This window comes from Canis lupus, chromosome 4 (assembly GCF_048164855.1).
Source record: "Canis lupus baileyi chromosome 4, mCanLup2.hap1, whole genome shotgun sequence".
NCBI lineage: Eukaryota > Metazoa > Chordata > Mammalia > Carnivora > Canidae > Canis > Canis lupus.
In genome coordinates this window covers 6,854,651-6,873,060 of record NC_132841.1, presented here as the reverse complement: position 1 = coordinate 6,873,060, position 18,410 = coordinate 6,854,651, and the positions used below count along the sequence as shown (strand labels likewise).

The window sequence follows — 18,410 nt, the reverse complement described above, 5'->3', positions numbered from 1 at the left end:
GACTGCCTCCTTGAAACAGCTCGTACTGTGTGGGAACAATGGGTAGAATGTCCAGTCAAGGAAGGGGAAGTGGGGAAGGAGCCTCCAACCGCCTGGGTGGAGCTCATGGGCCAGATGGCACTCATATCTTCTCAATGACCTCCCCCAACAAGGCTACAAATCCTACATAACCTGGATCTTTGAAATACTGTATCTGATCCACATACCTTGAATTGCTATAATTCTCCAATGGGAGCCCATTCTTAACCCCTATCATGCCAAGGGGTTAAGCAAGCAAGTAATTTCACCAGTGATAACCCCCTTCTGATATTTACTGTGCCCCAAAGCAGAGCTTCAGGTGTTGAATGACATGGGTGACAGGAGGGCCTGTAGAAGCTGTCTCTGCATGTGGCCTTTACTGGATAATGCTGGTTCACCACCACACCTGATTGGAAAGGTAGTTTGCTGGCCCTAATATCGACAAGGGAAGCTGCACATATAGTATCACATTGCTCCTGAAGAAGTATTTAATACCAGTTACAGACCTCAGAACAAGATTTAAAGAGGACTGCTTATGGAGGTGAGAGGTGCCCCATAGTACTTGGTGAGGTGGGGGCAGTGATTGCAGTGGCTGACAAAGTTACCAGCCCAAATACCCTGAGATGTCACAGCAGTGACTATATCTGACAGCGTAAATATTAGAGAAGTGATAATAATTGTCCTGGCTAATATTTATTGAACACTAAAGCCTGTGCTAAATTCTTTTTTTTAAGAGAATTTAAATATTTTATTTATTTATTTAAGAGAGAAAGAGCACAAGTGGGGGAGAGGTAGAGGTAGAGGGAGAAGCAGACTCCGACTGAGCAGGAAGCCTGATGCAGGGCTCCATCCCAGGACCCTGGGATCATAACCTGAGCCAAAAGCAGACGCTTAACAGACTGGGCCACCTAGGCACCCCATAAAACCTGTGTTAAATTCTGAATGTACTTGAACTTATTTAATCTTTTTATTTTTTTTTAATTTTTTTTTATTTTTTTTTATTTAATCTTTTTAATAACTATTTGAGGGTGATGTGCAAAAAGGAGGCTTAAAGAAGTTAAAGATCTTTCCCAAGGCTATCTAACTGGGAGTGGAGAACCCAGTAGTTAAGCCATTTTATCTTACTCCAAACCCCATGCTATTTATATAAAAGTTGGTGTGGGGGACATTGTGTGGCTTAGCCACTGCACACGTGAGCATTATATAGAGATTTTAAGCAACATGAACATGGATATGAGTCAGCAGTTTGATGTGGCTGTCAAAAAAATGATTCAACCTGTAGCTCCATTGCTAATAATAGCTCATATCTATTAAGTACCGGCCCTCACCACGTGTGAGGCCCTATTCTATTCTAAGTACTTCACATGTTTTAACTCATTCTGTCTTCTCAGGAAGCTTGGAAGGATCATCTCCTTTACACAGATACAGGAGCGGAGCCTTAGAAAGGTTAAAGATCTTGCCTTGATTTACAGCAGCTAGAATGTGATGATTAAATGGGGAGTGGCCTCTGTCCTCTTCTGACTATGCCCAGAACTTCCCTTGAGTTCAGTAAATGTGTCTGTAAAAGTAAGGTGGGGGATTCAAAGTTCACAAAACCTCAAGCATTGTTTACATGATTGGTTCTTGGTGTGCAAAGTGTGCAGAGGGTGTCCACCTGGGGATTTCAGTGAAATGAGAGAGTTCCCATGCCCACACTGAGAAATGATTCAGAGTCAGCATTTTTAAACAACTGTCTTGAGTGATTTTGACTTTAAGCGGTCCTCGGAGGATACTCTAGAAATACCAGTTGAAGTGTTTTTCATGGCAGTCCAAGACTGGCTTAAGATGAGATATTTCAGTTACTGGGAAAAAAGATTCGTCCCAAAGAAGAAGGGATTATTATTTTTTTAAAGATTTTTATTTATTCGTGAGAGAGAGAGAGAGAGAGAGAGAGAGACAGAGACACAGGCAGAGGGAGAAGCAGGGAGCCTGACACGGGACTTGATCCCGGGTCTCCAGGATCACACCCTGGGCTGAAGGTGGTGCTAAACCACTGAGCCACCCGGGCTGCCCCAGAAGAAGGCATTAAAAAGAAAATATACACACATGCTCATGGAGAGAGAGAGAGAGACAGAGAGAGAGAGAGACAGAGAAACATGTTGTTCCTAATGCTTTCACAAAAGAAAGGTTAAAAATTATGTACAATTATGTGTACAGTTATGGAGGATGTTAAGTTTTTATTTATATACCTAGGTATTTCTTGTTGCTTTTTTTCTTACAATGGCTTTGTTACTTTTATGGTCATAACAGCCATAAAAATGTGTGTACGGTGAAAGTAATATTTTAGAAAATATTGTGATACTGGAAAGCTGCATAATTTTTAAATGAATAAACTTTTTTTTTAGAGCAATTTTAGGTTCACAACAAAATTAAGGAAGAAATACAGAGTTCCCAAATCCCTGCCACCCCCACATACACACACAGCCTCCCCACCAGCATCAACATCCTGCATGATTGTAGTATGCTTGTTACATACATCATTAACCACTATAGTCCATAGTTCACACTAGGGTTCATTCTTGGTGTCGCACAATCTATAGATTTTGACAAATTATTATAATGATATTAAAATGGCATGTATCCACCATTATAATATCACTCATAGTTTCACTGACTTAAAAATCCACCCCCCAACTTGTGCACACTCATTCATCCCTCCCTTCCTACCACTACTCCCCCTACCAGGAACCCCTGGTGGCCACTGATCTTTCTACTGTCTCCGTAGCTGTCATTTGGTGGGAATCATATAGTATATCACCTTTTGGGTTGGCTTCTTTCACTTGACCATATACATGTAAGGTTCCTCCCTGTCTTTTCATGACTTGAAAGCTCATTAATGTACCTTTGTACAAATGTATCATACTGTTTGCCTATTGAAGGACATCTTTGTTGCTTCCATGTTTTGGCAATTATTAATAATGATGATTTTTTTGTGTGCAGGTTTTGTGTGGACATCTATTTTCAACCTAATTTACAAAAGCACCAAAGCATGAGTTTGCTGGAGTATATTTGGTTTTGTAAGTTTTGTAAGAAACTGCAAAACTTTTGCGTTTCCACCATCAGTGAACAGGAGAGTAGCCTATTGCTCCATATTCTCAACAGCATTTGATGGTGTCAGAGTTTTGGACTCTGTCCATTCTAGCAGGTGTGCCGTGGTATCTCACTCATTGTCTTAAATTGTAATTGCGTGATGACATATGTTGAGAATCTTTTCACAAGCTTATCGGCCATCTGTATATCATCTTGGGTGACATGTATGTTAAGATATTTTGCCAATTTTTAAATTGGGTTGTTCATTTTCATATTGTTGAGTTTTGAGTATTCTTATTTTGGATAATAGTCCTTTATCAGATATGGCTTTTGCAGATTCTCTGTCATTCTGTGAATTGTCATTTCATTCTCTTGACTATGTCTTTTGGAGAGCAGTTTGCAATTTTAATGAAGTCTAAATTATCAGCACTTTTTCATGGATCGTGCTTTTGATTTTGTGTTGAAAGTCTTCACCAGAGGTGCCTGGATGGCTCCGTTGGTTGAGTGTCTGCCTTCGGCTCAGGTCATGATCACAGCGTCCTGGGATGGAGCCCAGCATCCAGGTCCCTGCTCAGCGGGGAGTCTGCTTCTCCCTTTCCCTTTCCCTCAGCCCCTCCCCCCACTCCTGTTCTCTGTCACTCACTCTGCCCTCTCTCTCTCAAATAAATAAATATATAAATAAAATCTTAAAAAGTCATCACCAAACCAAAGGTTGTCTAGATGTTCTCTGATGTTATTTTCTAATAATTTTTATGTATTTTCAATTTATATTTAGGCTTCTGATCATAATTTTTCATCCAGATGTCCAGCTGCTTCAGCATCATTTGTTGAAACATTATCCATTCTCCATTAAATTGACTTTGCTCTTTTGTAAAAGATGACTTGCTTGCATTTATATGAGTCTGTTTCTGAGTTCTCTATGTTGTTCCACTTATCCCTCTGTCCATTCTTTCACCAATCCCACATGGTATCATTTACTGTTGCTTTATAGTAAGTCCTGAAGTTGGGTACTGTCAGCCCTCCAATTTTGTTCTTCACTACTTTGTTGGCTAATCTGGGTCTTTTGCTCAGATGAGAATTTGCCCAATTTAGAATCAGTTTGCTGATAACCACAAAATAACTTGCAGAGAGACTGGTTGGGATAACTTTGAATCAGTACATCAAGTTGGGAAGGACGGACATCTTAATATTGGGTATTCTTGCCAATGACCATGAGATATGTTGCATTTAGGTCTTCTTTGATTGTTTTCATCAGAGCTTTGCAATTTTCCTCATATGTATCTTGCACATATTATATTGATGCCTAAGTATTTCACTTCTGTGTGCTAAAGTCGGTGATATTATGTTTTAAATATTAAATTCCAATTGTTCATTGTTGGTATGTAGAAAGTAGATTGACTTTTGTACATTAATCTTGTATCAGACAAACTTGCTATAACCAAGGCTTGTTCCAGGTTAATTTTTGTTCAGTTGCTTTAAATTCTCTCCATAGATGATCATGTCACCTGTGAACAAAGACAGTTTTATTTCCTCCTTCCCAAAAGATACACTCTTTCATTCTCTTTTCTTACAGATTATATTAGTTGGACTTGCAGTCTATACTGAAAAGGAGTAGTGGGAAGAGACATCCTTGCCTTTCTCCTGATCTTACTCAGGAAGTTCCTTTCCGTGAAATCCGGTATTGGCTGTCGGCTTCTGTAGATGTCCTTTACTAATTTAGGGAAGTTCCCTTCTATTCCTAGTTTGCGGAGACACAACAGAATTTTAGTATAAAACATTATACAATAAATAGTGTGTACAATTGGATTCTGATTTTGCGAAAAATGTATTTTATACGGGTAGAAAAGAGTGGAAGGGAATACACTTATAATTCAAAGCAGTCATCTTTAGCTGGACGATGAGTATTTTCTTAACACGTTTCTTTATTTTTTAAAATTTCCCCCAATGAGCCTATGTTGTTTTCTGTAACAGAAAAATAAGAAAGTATTGAGGTGTTCTGGAGGGAATGGCTTGCGGACAGAAAAACGGATAGAGGCCAAGTAAAATGGAAATCTAAGGAGACAGACCTGATTTAGTGATTGCGTCGTCATCGACGAGAAGGCAAGCCCTCTGAGGGCCGGGCCCCACTGAACTAGCCCCACAGCGCAATACTTCGTTTTCACCACCCGGGGCTCGGCTTCGCCGAGGAGACGCTACTTTTCATTTGGCATCTGTCTGGAGCAGCGTTTTCGTGCACACGGAACCAGGTTTCTGTTTCTGCAAGTAGTTTTGCCTATTGTTTTAGAACGAGAAGGAGCTAGAGGGAGAAAGTGATTGATGGAGCCGGGAGCAGAGTGACCCGACAAGTCGCGGGAGGGCGCGGGGGGGAGGAGGGGGAGGAGGGGGAGGAGGGGGAGGAGGGGGAGGAGGGGGAGGAGGGGGAGGAGGGGGAGGAGGGGGAGGAGGAGCAGCAGCAGCAGCAGAAGCAGCAGAAGCAGCGCGCCCCGAGCCCGGGCCCGGAGCGCTGCCGCGGGGTCCCGAGCCCCGCGCACAGCCGGCAGCGCGAAGGGGGCAGCAGCGCCCCCGCCTGGCTGCGGCGCTCCGGGCCGAGCGCCTCCCGCCGCCCGGGTGCCTCGAGAGCGCACGCAGCTCTGGGCGCTCTCCCGGGGGCCGCGGCTCCCGCGCCCGCGTGTGCTGGGGCGGCGGCGGCGGCGGCGGCGGCGACAGCGAGGGGCCCGGGCCCGCCCCGCCCCGCCCCGCCCCGGCCGCCGGCGGCTGCAGCGAGCGCCGCGGACCGGCTGGAGCCGGGGAGCCGGGAGCCGGGAGCCGGGGAGCCGCCGCGCCCGCGTCGCGCCGCCTGCCGCGGGGGAGGCGCTCGGGGCCGGCGCTGCGGGCGCGCACGGGCGGCGGGGGGCGGCGGGGGGCGGCGGGGGGCGGCGGGGGGCGGGCAGCGCGCCCACCTCGCCGGGGCCGCGGCTGCGGGCGGCTCGGGCCCGCGCGGCCCCTCCGCCTCAAGTCTGGGGGCGCCCGGAGCCAGGCTGCCGCTGCCCATGGGGATCCGAGAGTTTCCCGGCGGCGCGCCCAGGGGCAAAAGCATCGCCGCGTGAGTAGCGCCCGGGTTCGGGGGCGCGGCGGGCGGCGGGCGGGCGGGCGGCGGGCGGCCTGGGGCCCGGGCAGGGGCGGCGCGCGGCGGAGCTGCTCGGGAAGTTTCGGGCGTCCCCTCCGTCGCCCCGATCGGCGCTGCCCCGAGGCTCCCGGGGCCGCGAGCGGGACACGGGACCCGACGCCGAGGCTGCCGGGGTCGCCGCGGTGAGTGGCCCGCGGCGGGCGGGGCGGGGCGGGGCGGGGAGCGGAGGGGAGCGGAGGGGAGCGGAGGGGAGGGCGCCGGCCCTGCGGCGGCACCTGCCCTGCGGCGGCACCTGCCCTGCGGCCGCACCTGCCCTGCGGCCGCACCCGCCCTGCGGCGCCCTGGCTCGCCCTGGAATCTGCCCCTCACCGGCACCCCCTTCTCTCCCTCCCCGCCCACCTGCCCGCGCGCGGCCTCAGTGGCATGAGGAGGTCACCGGACGTCAGCCCCCGGAGACTGTCGGACATCAGCCCCCAGCTCCGGCAGCTCAAGTACCTGGTGGTGGACGAGGCCATCAAGGAGGATCTGAAATGGTCGCGCTCCGTGGAGGACCTCAGCAGCGGGCCGCTGGGGCTCACGTCCATCGAGGAGCGGATCCTGCGCATCACCGGCTACTACGGCTACCAGCCCTGGGCAGCGAGCTACAAAAGTAAGATCCCACGTCCGCCTCGTCTCCCCCGCCCTCCGTCGGGGCGGCCGCCCTGCCCGCAGACACAGAACCAGCTTTGCAACTTCTAGGGGAGCCCGGAAGCGGAGTTCTCCAGGACCTTTGGGAATCTCCGATCCGTTCGTTCTCTCACGCGCCTCCCCTTCCCACACACGCCCCTCTGCTCTAATCCCCTCGCTCCTCAGGTGTCGCGGTGGGGAGACAGACTGGAAGCTCTGTGTCCCCTGCACTGTGCCCCCCCCCCCCCATCCGAAGTGTTATCGCCCCGGGTGGGGCTCAGCTGGCTCAGAGACTGCAGACTGCGGGCCTGGATTTTAACTCTTCCCGTTGTCTCCTGGCCCTGATGATAGGGGAGGATTCTGGGGCCTTGATGTTAAACCCCTTGGCTCCCTTTGCCTCCTGTCTTTATCTGTCCTTGGTGTAGAGGTTCTGTCTGGATCATTCTAGATAATGGCATGTGGTCCCTGAGAGATAAACGGTTGGTGCCAGGTGGAGCAGCTGAAACTTTTCTCTGCCAGTGGGCCCCAGCTGATGGCTTTGGCAGTGCTGGGATCGGTTGTACAGATCGTACCTGTGCCGGCAGGGCTGATTGGATGGGCATTTGTTTCTCTCACTTGGAAGGACGAAGTTGGCCACAACCAACTCCAGGTACCTTTAACTGTAAAACCGTAATTCTTAGGTGGCCCCATCCCTGTCGTCTGGCATAGCAGAAACATTGCCGTTTACCACCCCAGTGAAGAAAGGAGTATTGCCTCGTTCCATGTGTAGTAAAGACTAACAGCTTAATGATTTTGAGACGTTTTCCCCCTTCGTTGCTTGAAATTGAAACAGTTTATTGGCCCTTAGGAAAAAAAAAAAGTCAGGCTTTTGTGAATTAGTCGTATTCAGCTCTAAAAATATGTCTCATTTTCTCCAAAACCCTTGATTCCAAGCCAGAGGTCAGCTGTATGCTAGCAATTAGCTGGTTACTTTTAAGGTATTTGCAGGTATAGGATTTTAATGTTTTGTTTTCATGCCATTACTTGTTTTTAAGGGACTGTGGTGATTTTATTTAACTCTATAAACCTTTAAAAGGTTATCTGTGTCTCCTCTCATCTCTTCTGCTGCTAAAATTGTAGCTAATAAATTGGCTTTGGATCCCAGAAGGAACACAAGGGACCAAGTTCTCTTTTCAGCAGAATACTGGGCATAGAATGAAACAGTACAAAAATAATGCAAACCCATTGGAAACCATTTCTCTTATAGGTGAAGATAGGACAGCTCCTTTTTCTGCTTGCTGAATTTCTCTCACAAATTTCCTAGATTTCTTAGTTCCATTCTTTGCTTTCTTAACAAGTATTACTTAGACGATGGTGTAAATTACAGCCTTCGTGGAATCATCTAGTCCCTAAAATCAGCAAAAATTTATCATTGTAATTTTATTTGCGACCTAGCCCCATGTGCTTTGTAGAAATTTCACCAGGGATTGTGACTTTGCAGGGAGGCAGGGAGCCACAGCAGTGATGACTGTGTTTGGTACAAGCACACTTCATAATTAAGACAGGAGACAGGCCATATGGAAAATGAGTTTCTTGTACCACCAGTAGATTCTTAAATATCCTCTCTCTGAAGCTTCGTTGTTGAAGGAATAATGTTAATATTAACAGACAAGGCTACAGAGATCATTGTGATTGAGTAAAGTCAGCTCACTCCCCTCTTTCTTATTCCTATGAAGATTCTTCTTTATTCCAGTGTAGCTCCTTTTTTCTAAAATGCTTTAGGTGACAACTGACATTTTGATGAATTAATTAGATTTTAAGTTTAAATTTAGAGAAGCTAATGTTTTATTAATATAGTCAAAGACATTTTAGGGCTGTCCTTTGGCTGTTTGCTATTTCTGTCAGAGCAGAAAGAAAAGAGGCTTGTCTATATGTTAGTATCAGTTCTTCTGTTGTTGGTTACTAATCATACTGAGCAAGCTGGGAGACATGATGATTTCAGAATAAATATTATTCTTATGGTCTGCAGAGCAGGCTGTGGGCTGCTGCACGCCTAATCCTTGGTTTTATTAGGTCACCTTTCGACCATTTTTCAAAGTGGCTTTTCTGTGTCTCTACTGAAGGAGACGCCAGTGAGGATTTCTATTTGACAGGTGCAAGTGAGCTCCCTTGGTAGCAGCAAACATTACTAGAATAACCATGTATTCATTCTTCATTTTTGGTCTTTATTTTGGGTGGCTAAGGTAAATGAGGTAATTGTCAATGGTGCAGAAATGACCTTTGCTCAGTAATTCCTACCCAATCAATGAGATGAACAAGTTTCCAGCCAGACAAGGGACTTATTGTAAGGAATTGTTGAAAAAAAAAAAAAAAAAACTCCTAAAGGCCACTGGGTCTGAGAGGGTTGGTGTGCGTGGAGCAGTCAGCCGAGAATTAAAGTAGAAACCAGCAAGCCGGAGGGGTCAAGCTGTTCTCTTATCAGTGGTTTAAGTCCTCCAAACTCCACATTCCATGTTTCAGAACCACACTGCTGGGCAGTATTCTTGGGGGATTTCTTGGATTCCTAGCTGTGAGTGGATCCAGAGCCCAAAGAACAGGTGGTCCACAGCAGTTGCTTAGTAAATGTTTGTTGAGTGAGTGAGTGAGTGAGTGAGTGAATACTGTCTGAGATACTGACCTCCAGGAGAGAGAACTAGACTAGACCAGAATTCCTGATGGCATGCTTTGGTTTTGCCCAGGGTTTCCCAAGCTTGACGCTATTGACATTTTGTACTGAATAATTCTTTATCCGTGGGGGCTGTCCTGTGCATTGTAGGGAGCAAAGCAGTGTCCCTGGCCTCTGGCACTCCAGGGCCAGTCCCCCTGCATTGCGACAATGGAAAATGTTTCCAGACAACACCACGCGTCCCTTGGGAGTGTACCTTTAGATAAGAAACCCTGGTAACCCAATGCCAAATGTATGCTCCAAGTGAACTCTTCTGTTGACCAGTAGTGCCAGCTTGAAAAGCCTGCCTTCCGGATTCCTGACCTCCTGTCTTCCTTCCTCCTGGACCACTTCTTAGGTTTTTGTGATGGGCTTGGTTAGAATAAACAACCTTCTGAAAGAGCCTGTTGCCTTTTCAGCTGACATGATTTGGTACCCATTCACCAGATATTGATACCCTGTAGAAAGTACTTTCAAATTCAAAACAATGTGCATAGGTGCATGGTGTCTCTCAATGGCTTCCTTTCCCCTCCCATCTTGTATAACTGTGGGAGAGAAATGACCAACTGGAGTATCCTCTGCTGCCCCCTTGTTTTCTCCTCTTTCTGGTGTAGACCACTTAGGGAGGAGTGGGGAACAAAAATCAGGAATAAACCATCAGTATAATGGTAGCTGGACCTGACACAATGGGGACCAGTGGCATTTTGGCAGAGAGATGATTGAAGTAACCTACTTTACGGATCCCAGATGGAGACTCTTATGCAGGATGAAGGGCATTTATAAATGCTTATTTTCACTTACTCCTTATTTTCATTTACTCATTTAACAAACTTTTCTGGAGCACTTACTAAATGCCAGAATACAGTGATCAGTGATGAGAGAGGAGACTCACTGCACAGATGTGCACAGATGTGCCTTTGTCAAGAAGCATAGACCCAACAAATGCATGCATCTAAGAAATGGATACACTGTTTACAGTTAGCAGGGATGTACTTTTTAAAAGATTTCCCTATGGGTGGATTCAAGTAGTGAGTTCTTGAATATTTTTCTAGTAAAGCAACTTTTTAGGAATAAGTTAGTCAGGGGTGTGTGATCATGTTTATTGCTTAAAATGAGGTACAACTGTCTTTTGAGCAGATTTATTAATATCACATGGTGCTGGCACGTCCAGATAAAGATGATTTTATTTTTTGGAAACAATGCTGATGGGTTTAGTTTTAAGTCATTTGTAGAGAGGAGGGTGGGCTAGTCCCAAATGACCCCCCCTTCCATGTCTAGCCCGCTCCGGCCTGCAGTTGGCAAGTTGAGCCAAAGTTGGGCACACGGGAATTACTGAGCAAAACCATCCATCTAGTGGGGTGGAGGTTTTATAGTGCAAGCTGGGAAAGAGGTCACCAAATAAGTCTCCTGGTAATGACGCAGTCTCATGTTTTGGGATCCTCCAGGTTGAAAATGTCAGAAAGGGTTTGTGAGGTAAGAGGAAGTAGCTGGTGGAGAAAAACCATCTTTCTACTCTGTGTGCTATTTCAGCCAGAACCTGTGAGTATAGGTTGCTGACGTTACCAGCAAGAACTGGAACGGTGGCTCATAGTATAATTGAACTCATGGTGAGCAACTTCTTTTAGGTCCTCCCAAAATAGTAAAGGTCAGGTCAGCAATTCAGAAATGACCCACTTGTAAGAGATTTATAATTTGGTTGTAAACGTTTATCCTAGATTGGGAGCCTGGCATATTGAAATACTAGATCGAAAAGATTTTTAAAGGAAAGGAAAAGTTGGAGGTGGCAGGGGTGGGTTGCAGTGAGCAGCGAGCATAAATAACATTTTCTCACGTTTCAGAGAGTCCAGTTTATTCCTGAATACGAATATGTGTTAACAATGTAGTAAATGGTTTTCTGAGATTCGGAAGAATTAAAGAGCAGAACTGTTATCTTTTAGGGAAACGCAGTGCTCCCCACTATGCTTCAGTCATAGATGGGGGAGTTGTATTAACCCTTTGCATCTGGTTGTGAAGGGCACATGGTTCATGTTCTCACCTCCAGGGAAGCAGAGCGAGAGCAAGGAGATTTGTCATTGTTCTTCAGAAATCTCTCCTGGTTCTATTTGCAGGGCACTCAATCTAAAACATCAGTAGTGAACATTTGTCCATTCCTTAAGCAGCTGAAAAAATTCAGGTTAGTTGAGTTAAAAAATTAATAAACATGTGGATGAGCCATTGGGCTCTGATAAGCATTTTTACCCAGTGTCGATAAGGCTGCTCATTTGAATTGTAGCCCTGAGTGCAGGCAGGGCAGCCTCAATATCCCATGTTCTTGGGAGAAGCAGATGAAATGGATTTCGGGCAGCTGCCTTCATATCCTGGCTTTATCCCTTTGGAGCCCTGTCACTGCTGGCAAGTCACTTACCTCTGTGAGCCTCTCTTTTCTTGTCTATAAAATGGAGGAATGATAATGTCACCATTCTTGAAGGGTTGTATGAGGAGTAAATGAAATAATGTATATACAGCATTTGGCCCTTTGCCTGGCATATTAAATAATCCTCTATTTTCATTTATTCATTCGCCAAACTTTTTGAGCACTTAGCGTGTGTGCTGGAATCTAGAGAGAGGTGACATAGTCCTCACCCCTGGGTCTTCCAGACTAGAGGGAGAGAGTGAAACCTGAAGCTAGCTGACACAAGATGAAGACAGGCTTAGGAGTACTTTGAGAGTCCTTTCTCACAGTGGGGAGTGTGGTTCAGTAGCTGGAGGGGGAATAAGCCACAGGAAATGGATAGAGGGGAAGTTTGCCTTCCATGCAGATGAGTGGCATATGCACAGAAATGTGCAGGCACCACCCCTGGAAGGTAATACGGCTTGGCTGTAGCCACTTGTGAGTGCCAAAGATGAAATTGGTCTGCTAGCAGAAACTGACTCCAGTGCATTATGCTCCATTCATGTGATGTGTGTCATCAGGAGGGCCACTGATGCCTGTCCCCTTACCCACTCAGTTCCCAGGCTAAGTGTCACTTCTTCCAGGGAGCCTGACCATCTCAATCTGGTGAAGTATTCTTGCCAGGGGCTCCACAGTGCTGCCCCTTCATATACGTGTTGTCATGGCTGGTTCAGGCGTGTGGCAGAAACTGACAGATGGTGAGCCCTGTGGGGGCAGGGCTCGTGGCTGCATCTCTAGTCCTCAGTGTGGCTCTTGGTACCTAGACTGACTCCAGTCCCCAATAACAGAGTATCTTTGGCACCTAAAGCAGTAAATGTTTGCTAAATGTATCAATGGAAGGTCTCGTACACACATATACACACACACGGCTGATATATATATCTACATTTCTGTGCTGTGGGGTATTCCAGAATTATCCTGAATAGAGCACTTCTGATTGCATTTCTCTGTCAAGAAATGAGCCTTCCATTGCTCACCGTCCTGGCTCTTCACCTTGACTCAGCTGAAAACACTGACAAGCAGTCTCACTCCTCTGGCTTACGTTAGCCAACGTCCTCTCAGCATGTTTAGTATAGTTTTGATAAGCTCATGTTAAAAAATGATATGGAAAAATGAACAGAGCCCAGGGAAGAAGAGAAATGGATCAGTGGGAATTGAAAATGTGTTCTAAAGGCAAGAGTCAATTTTCAGGGGAGGGAGAGGTGAAACAGGCCCATAACATATCTTTATGAGAACAGTTGGAGTTGACACCTTTGGGAACGTCTTCCTAGCTCTCCATGGTGCCCTTCACTGTCTGGCACCACATCCTGTGGGTGGGCTCTTAGCAGCCAGACTTGTATCACCTGCGTCCTGGGCACCACGGATTAGATTGGCATGGACTCTTGACACATACTGACTCAATCAGTGTTTCCCTCTTGGAATTCCACCTTAAAATCTGAAGGTTATAGTCTAGTTTAGGGTGGTCTTTCAAGTGGAGGAGATGCTATGAAGGGTCTCTTTTGGCTTCTGTGTGGATGGCAGGCAGAGAAGGCTGATCTACATAGAAGAGTCAGGCAGGTGTGCAGAGTGACCCAGAGGGACCTGTGGTGATTTTCAGGACTCCCTGCTGGGTGCTCTTTCCCTCTTAGGTCAGGGTCGTGATGCAGCTCATCCTCTGAGCTCCAGGAGACACCACTGTGGTAAATAGCCCCTCGTGCTAAGTGAACATAAGCTGAGTTTTGTTCCCTGAAACTGCAGACTCCCATCTGAATAATATTTCTGAGCGACTTCTAGTCAGGCCCATACTAAAGAATTTTCCGTTGGATATACATATCAAAGAATTTTCCATTAGAAATAAGAAATCATGTCCTGACTGCTGAGATAAAAAAGATTATGGAGCCTCCGCCACTGGAGAGCTTCAGAAAGAGGCACTCAGTAACCTCAGCTGGATTGTTTACTTATCCTGTGTTAAGGGGATGGAGAAGATTTGTTTTTTGATTTTTTTTTACATGATGTCTTTTAGTTCAATGGTAAGTGTGCATTGATCAATAGAGTAATAGACCAGTTTTGTTTCCTTACCTTATTGCTGAGCCTAGAAAGGAGCTTGTCCAATTAGGAACATGGTAAATTCTTTCCGTTACTGACAGTGACAAGACCTTGAACAGTTGCCTAGGACATGGGCACACACTTTTATGTAGCTTGAGGTAGCCTTAACTTATGACAGCATTAGGAATTATAGGGAATAAATTGCTCCTCTCAGGTGATTTGCAGTGTGGAAGAGAGGCTATTTTGAACTCCTGAGACCGAGAGATTCAACGGAACTTCTCAGAGCACTGTTCAAGTTTTGACAAATGTTTTCTGTGACATTCAAATTTTCTGCCTGTCAGGCCGCTATGTATCATCTACCATACGTGACTAGCTAAGAATCTATTAGGAAATTATTTTTATCTTTTTTCATCATCTACTTTGCAACAGCGTTGTATAATAAAAATTTGGGTATGTCCTCAAAGCTTTATCCACAAGGGTGAGAAGAGAGATGATTTTTTTTTTTTTTAGATTTTATTTATTTATTCATAGAGACAGAGAGGCAGAGGGAGAAGCAGGCTCCATGCAGGGAGCCCGATGCGGGACTCGATCCCGGGTCTCCAGGATCACACCCCAGGCCGCAGGCGGCACCAAACTGCTGCACCACCGGGGCTGCCCAAGAGAGATGATTCTTGATGGACTTTGCTTCCTTATTTTTCTTCTTAGAAAATTGAGTCTGCTCAGGTTCAATGAATGTATATTAAGATGTCCTCTTCTTAAAAAAATGAATATAATTACAATGCGAGGTACAAAACACTTGGGTTTTCTGCAATGTTCTCATGCCATGTGCATGTGGGAGTTGAAGAAACACTATTCATTGAGCAATGCATTACACCAGAGTGCAGTACCTAGGAAGGACTCGAAATCCCTACCTCTGTACATTTCGTTTTAAAGAAGAAAATAGTTTGAAGACTATTTAAATGCTATAATCCAGAGCAGCAGATTTCAAGGGCTCATCCAAACTCTTTGACTTTAAGTCAGCATTTTGCTTTATTAAATATTTAACATGCAAAAGCTTTTATGTGTTTATCTGATTTTATGTGGTGCGTATGTTTTCAGTTATGTGTAAATAAAATTATGGAATTAGAATTTGTTCTAGAAAACATTAGGAAGACTTGGTACTGGTGTCTCTGTAATTGTGCTTGTTGTCTCTGTAACCTGCCTTGTATCTTGGGATTCTCTCGGATGATATTGAGGACTTTCAGTGTGGTGGCTGAAAGGTGGAGGAAGGGTCACTTTCAAACTAGACCCCACTGCCACCTACTCCCTCCTGAGATGCCCATGGACCGGGCAGAGGCTTCAGAAAACCGCTGCATAGGATTTCAAACACTGCTCACAAAGGCATTTATTTGTGAATGGTTTGCAAACAGATCAAACAATTGAACTCACCGTGAATATGTATCTATCCACCCCCCACCCCTAGCCCAACCCCCCATCCACCCGGTCCTGCATCCATTCACTCATTCGGACATCAGATAGTTCACTGCTTCTAAAGGGCAGCAAATATATACATATCTCTAACATAAACATAAATGGGTGGTGTAGTTACAGTTTTCTGGAAAATTATACAGTGGGGAGATAAGATAGACACTTACCAATCTGTAAAGTCCCATACTCTCCTTGTCTTTGGGCCATCTTACTACATGCGTCTTTTTGGTGTTTCCCTAACCTTAATAACCCATACCCTAAGTGCCTTGGGGTATTTGGGATCAGTATTGAGCAGCCTTACACTAAGCTCTGTATTATATACATGATATTGCACGAGAAATGCACGAGGCACGAGAAATGGTTCATAACAGGGTAGTGAGCCACAGTGAACTTCTTTTTCTGTCCTTTTGGAAGCTTGAGCTCTGCAGCCATAATCAGAGTTCTTCTATTTCATTTATTTGATGTATCCCAGCCAGTCAATGCTTTTTTTCCCCTCTTTCATGAAATCATGCAACAACCAAGATTTTTTTAACAGGGTTGATGAGATTAAGCCACTAACCCGGTACATTTCTCCCTTAATGCTGTATGCTTCAGGCATTCTGGTTCTTTCCAGCGCTGAAGTAAGCTGGCCTGAGACCTGAGACATTCTTCTTCCTCTGAGTAGGGGCCAAGCAGAGAAACAGGGGCCTGGAATTCAGAAGGGTTGGGATTACTGTCCAGCTCTCTCTGCTCATTCCATCTGTGTCATTTGTCCAGTACCTGCAGGAGAAAATTCCTGTGTCCACAGAAATTCTTTTCTACAACTTCTTCCCCTGGCTCTTTAGCTTAAAAGTCACAGCACTCTCGCATTCATGTAGCTGTGAAGGGAGTGATGTTTCTAATGGCCGGCTCTACTTTTATACACTAAGAAAAATCCGAATGTCCTGATTACCGTGACTGTTATTGTACGTGACCGCAAGGATGGTGAAGATCTGGAGTTCTGCTCAGCGGCTTCTTGCGCTATTGGTTCCCTCCTCTCATGTGGATGAATCTAAGATTCAGGGATGCACGATGCACTTAGATTGTTGGAGGACATCGTGTGCTCCCTTCTCTCCCCCTGTCTGGCTTGCCTGTCTTTGACACTCACTTTTTCTTTATGCTGAGCACGCGAGGTCTGAGCACCAACAGAAGGCTGTGTGTCTTTGGAACTGCTAATCCCTGATGGTCAGCAGGTGGCCCAAGGTTACTCCAATCGATGCCTGGGGTCCTAGATTTCTCTACTGCTTTTTGGTTGATGTGGCTCCTGCAGGTGAGGGAGGTGACTTAAGCAGCTAGGGCCCTTGGCCGCCTGGAATCTAACCTGAAGCCAGGATGTGACAAGATAATAGTTATCTCGTAGTGGCTTGGCTGTCTTGTCTCCAGGCTGGCAGCAGTGCCCTGGGACTGCCTTGTTTTTTATCTATAGGTGTCTGTATTGCTTTTGGGGGAAAGACCATATAACAAAACAAAACAAAAAAAAGACACACTAATTTTCCATTGCTTTACATGCAACTTCTCTGTAGAGTGCTTTACTTCTGACATTTCTGGTCACCAAATATATAGTAGGTTTTTCCATAGGAAACAATCCTGCAGAACCAGCTAGATATCTGGCAGTTTAACTCAATTCTAATGTTATATGCATGGAGACAGCATTGGATTCCACAGGCCAAGGGCTCCATCCTGCGAAACTGTACCCACCTCAGAAACCAGTCACAAGTCCAGGTTGTCACTGGTGCTTCTAACCTCCTGACTGTGATTTGGAGGTTCCCCCAACTCCCTTCTCAGGTTTAATTAACTTGCTACAGTGGCTCCTAGAAGTCAGGAAAGGAGTTACTTATGAGATTATCAGTTAATCTTAAGAGGGTGTAGCTTAGGAGCAGCCCAGTGGAAAGATGCAGAGGGCAGGGCAGGTGGGAAGGGGCACAGAGCTCCCCTACCCTCTCTGGGTGCAGCACCATCCCAGCACCTCCATGTGCCTGCCAGCCTGGAAGCTCTCCAAACTCCCTCCTCCAGGGTGATCGTGGAGGCCCAAGACAGAGGCGCGAGCGGTGAAATCATTGGCCATTGGTGCTTGGTTCAACATCTATCCCCTTTATTTGCCCTGGAGGGGCAAGGACTCAAAGTTCCAACCCCCTCCTCACATTTGGTTGGTCCCCTGGCAACCAGCCCCCATCCTGAGGAGTTCCAGAAGTCACCTCATTAACATAAACTCAGAGTGGCCCAGAGGGGCTTCTCAAGAATGAATGAACAGCAGAAGAGACTCATTTCACCTTTACTGTTCCTATCACTTAGGAAATTCCAAGGGTCTCAGGAGCTCTGTGCCAGAAATGGCAATAAAAACCAAATATATATATCTTTTGTTTTTTTAATCCCAGTGTAGTTAACATACAGTGTTAGTTTTAGAACTACAGTATAGTGATCAACAGGTCTATACTTTTATTCAGTGCACTGTACTCTCAACCCTTGTCCCTATTTCCCCCATCCCCCATTCCTACCTCTCTGGTAACTATCAGTTCTGTATAGTTAAGAATCTGGTTTTTGGGACACCTGGGTAGCTCAGTGGTTGAGCGTCTGCCTTTGGCTCAGGCTTCTCACAGGGAGCCTGCTTCTCCCTCTGCCTATGTATCTGCCTCTCTCTCCATGTCTCGCATGAATAAATAAATAAATTCTTTAAAAAGTCTGTTTTTTTGGTGTGTTATATGTTTCTTTTTTTTTTTAATTTTTTTTATTTATTTGTGATAGTCACAGAGAGAGAGAGAATGAGGCAGAGACACAGGCAGAGGGAGAAGCAGGCTCCATGCACCGGGAGCCTGACGTGGGATTCGATCCCGGGTCTCCAGGATCGCGCCCTGGGCCAAAGGCAGGCGCCAAACCGCTGCGCCACCCAGGGATCCCCTGTTTCTTATTTTAAGTCACAGTACCACAGA

At 45.9% G+C, this 18,410-nt stretch overlaps 1 protein-coding gene and 1 long non-coding RNA gene across 5 annotated transcripts in view; one reads left to right on the top strand and one right to left on the bottom strand.

The window, feature by feature from the left end:
* Positions 1-1,893: 1,893 nt before the first annotated feature.
* LOC140631788 (uncharacterized) lies at positions 1,894-10,472 on the bottom strand. Of its 2 annotated transcripts, XR_012029306.1 has the most exons (4): positions 6,689-10,472; positions 5,154-5,359; positions 4,722-5,049; positions 1,894-4,592 (listed from the first exon to the last, which is right to left on the bottom strand). It is a non-coding gene; the product is annotated as an uncharacterized lncRNA (long non-coding RNA). The 2 variants fall into 2 exon arrangements; XR_012029305.1 differs by having other exon boundaries at positions 4,722-5,359.
* Positions 6,019-18,410, top strand: part of SLC35F3 (solute carrier family 35 member F3) — a 457,576-nt gene continuing 445,184 nt past the window's right edge. For 2 of the 3 annotated variants that reach the window (XM_072823037.1, XM_072823035.1), the window contains exons 1-2: positions 6,019-6,169; positions 6,613-6,842. In XM_072823037.1, the coding sequence (XP_072679138.1) occupies positions 6,117-6,169; positions 6,613-6,842 (283 nt within the window). In that variant the 5' untranslated portion in view covers positions 6,019-6,116. The remainder of the gene's footprint in view (positions 6,170-6,612; positions 6,843-18,410) is intronic. The other variant, XM_072823036.1, reaches the window with a different exon arrangement.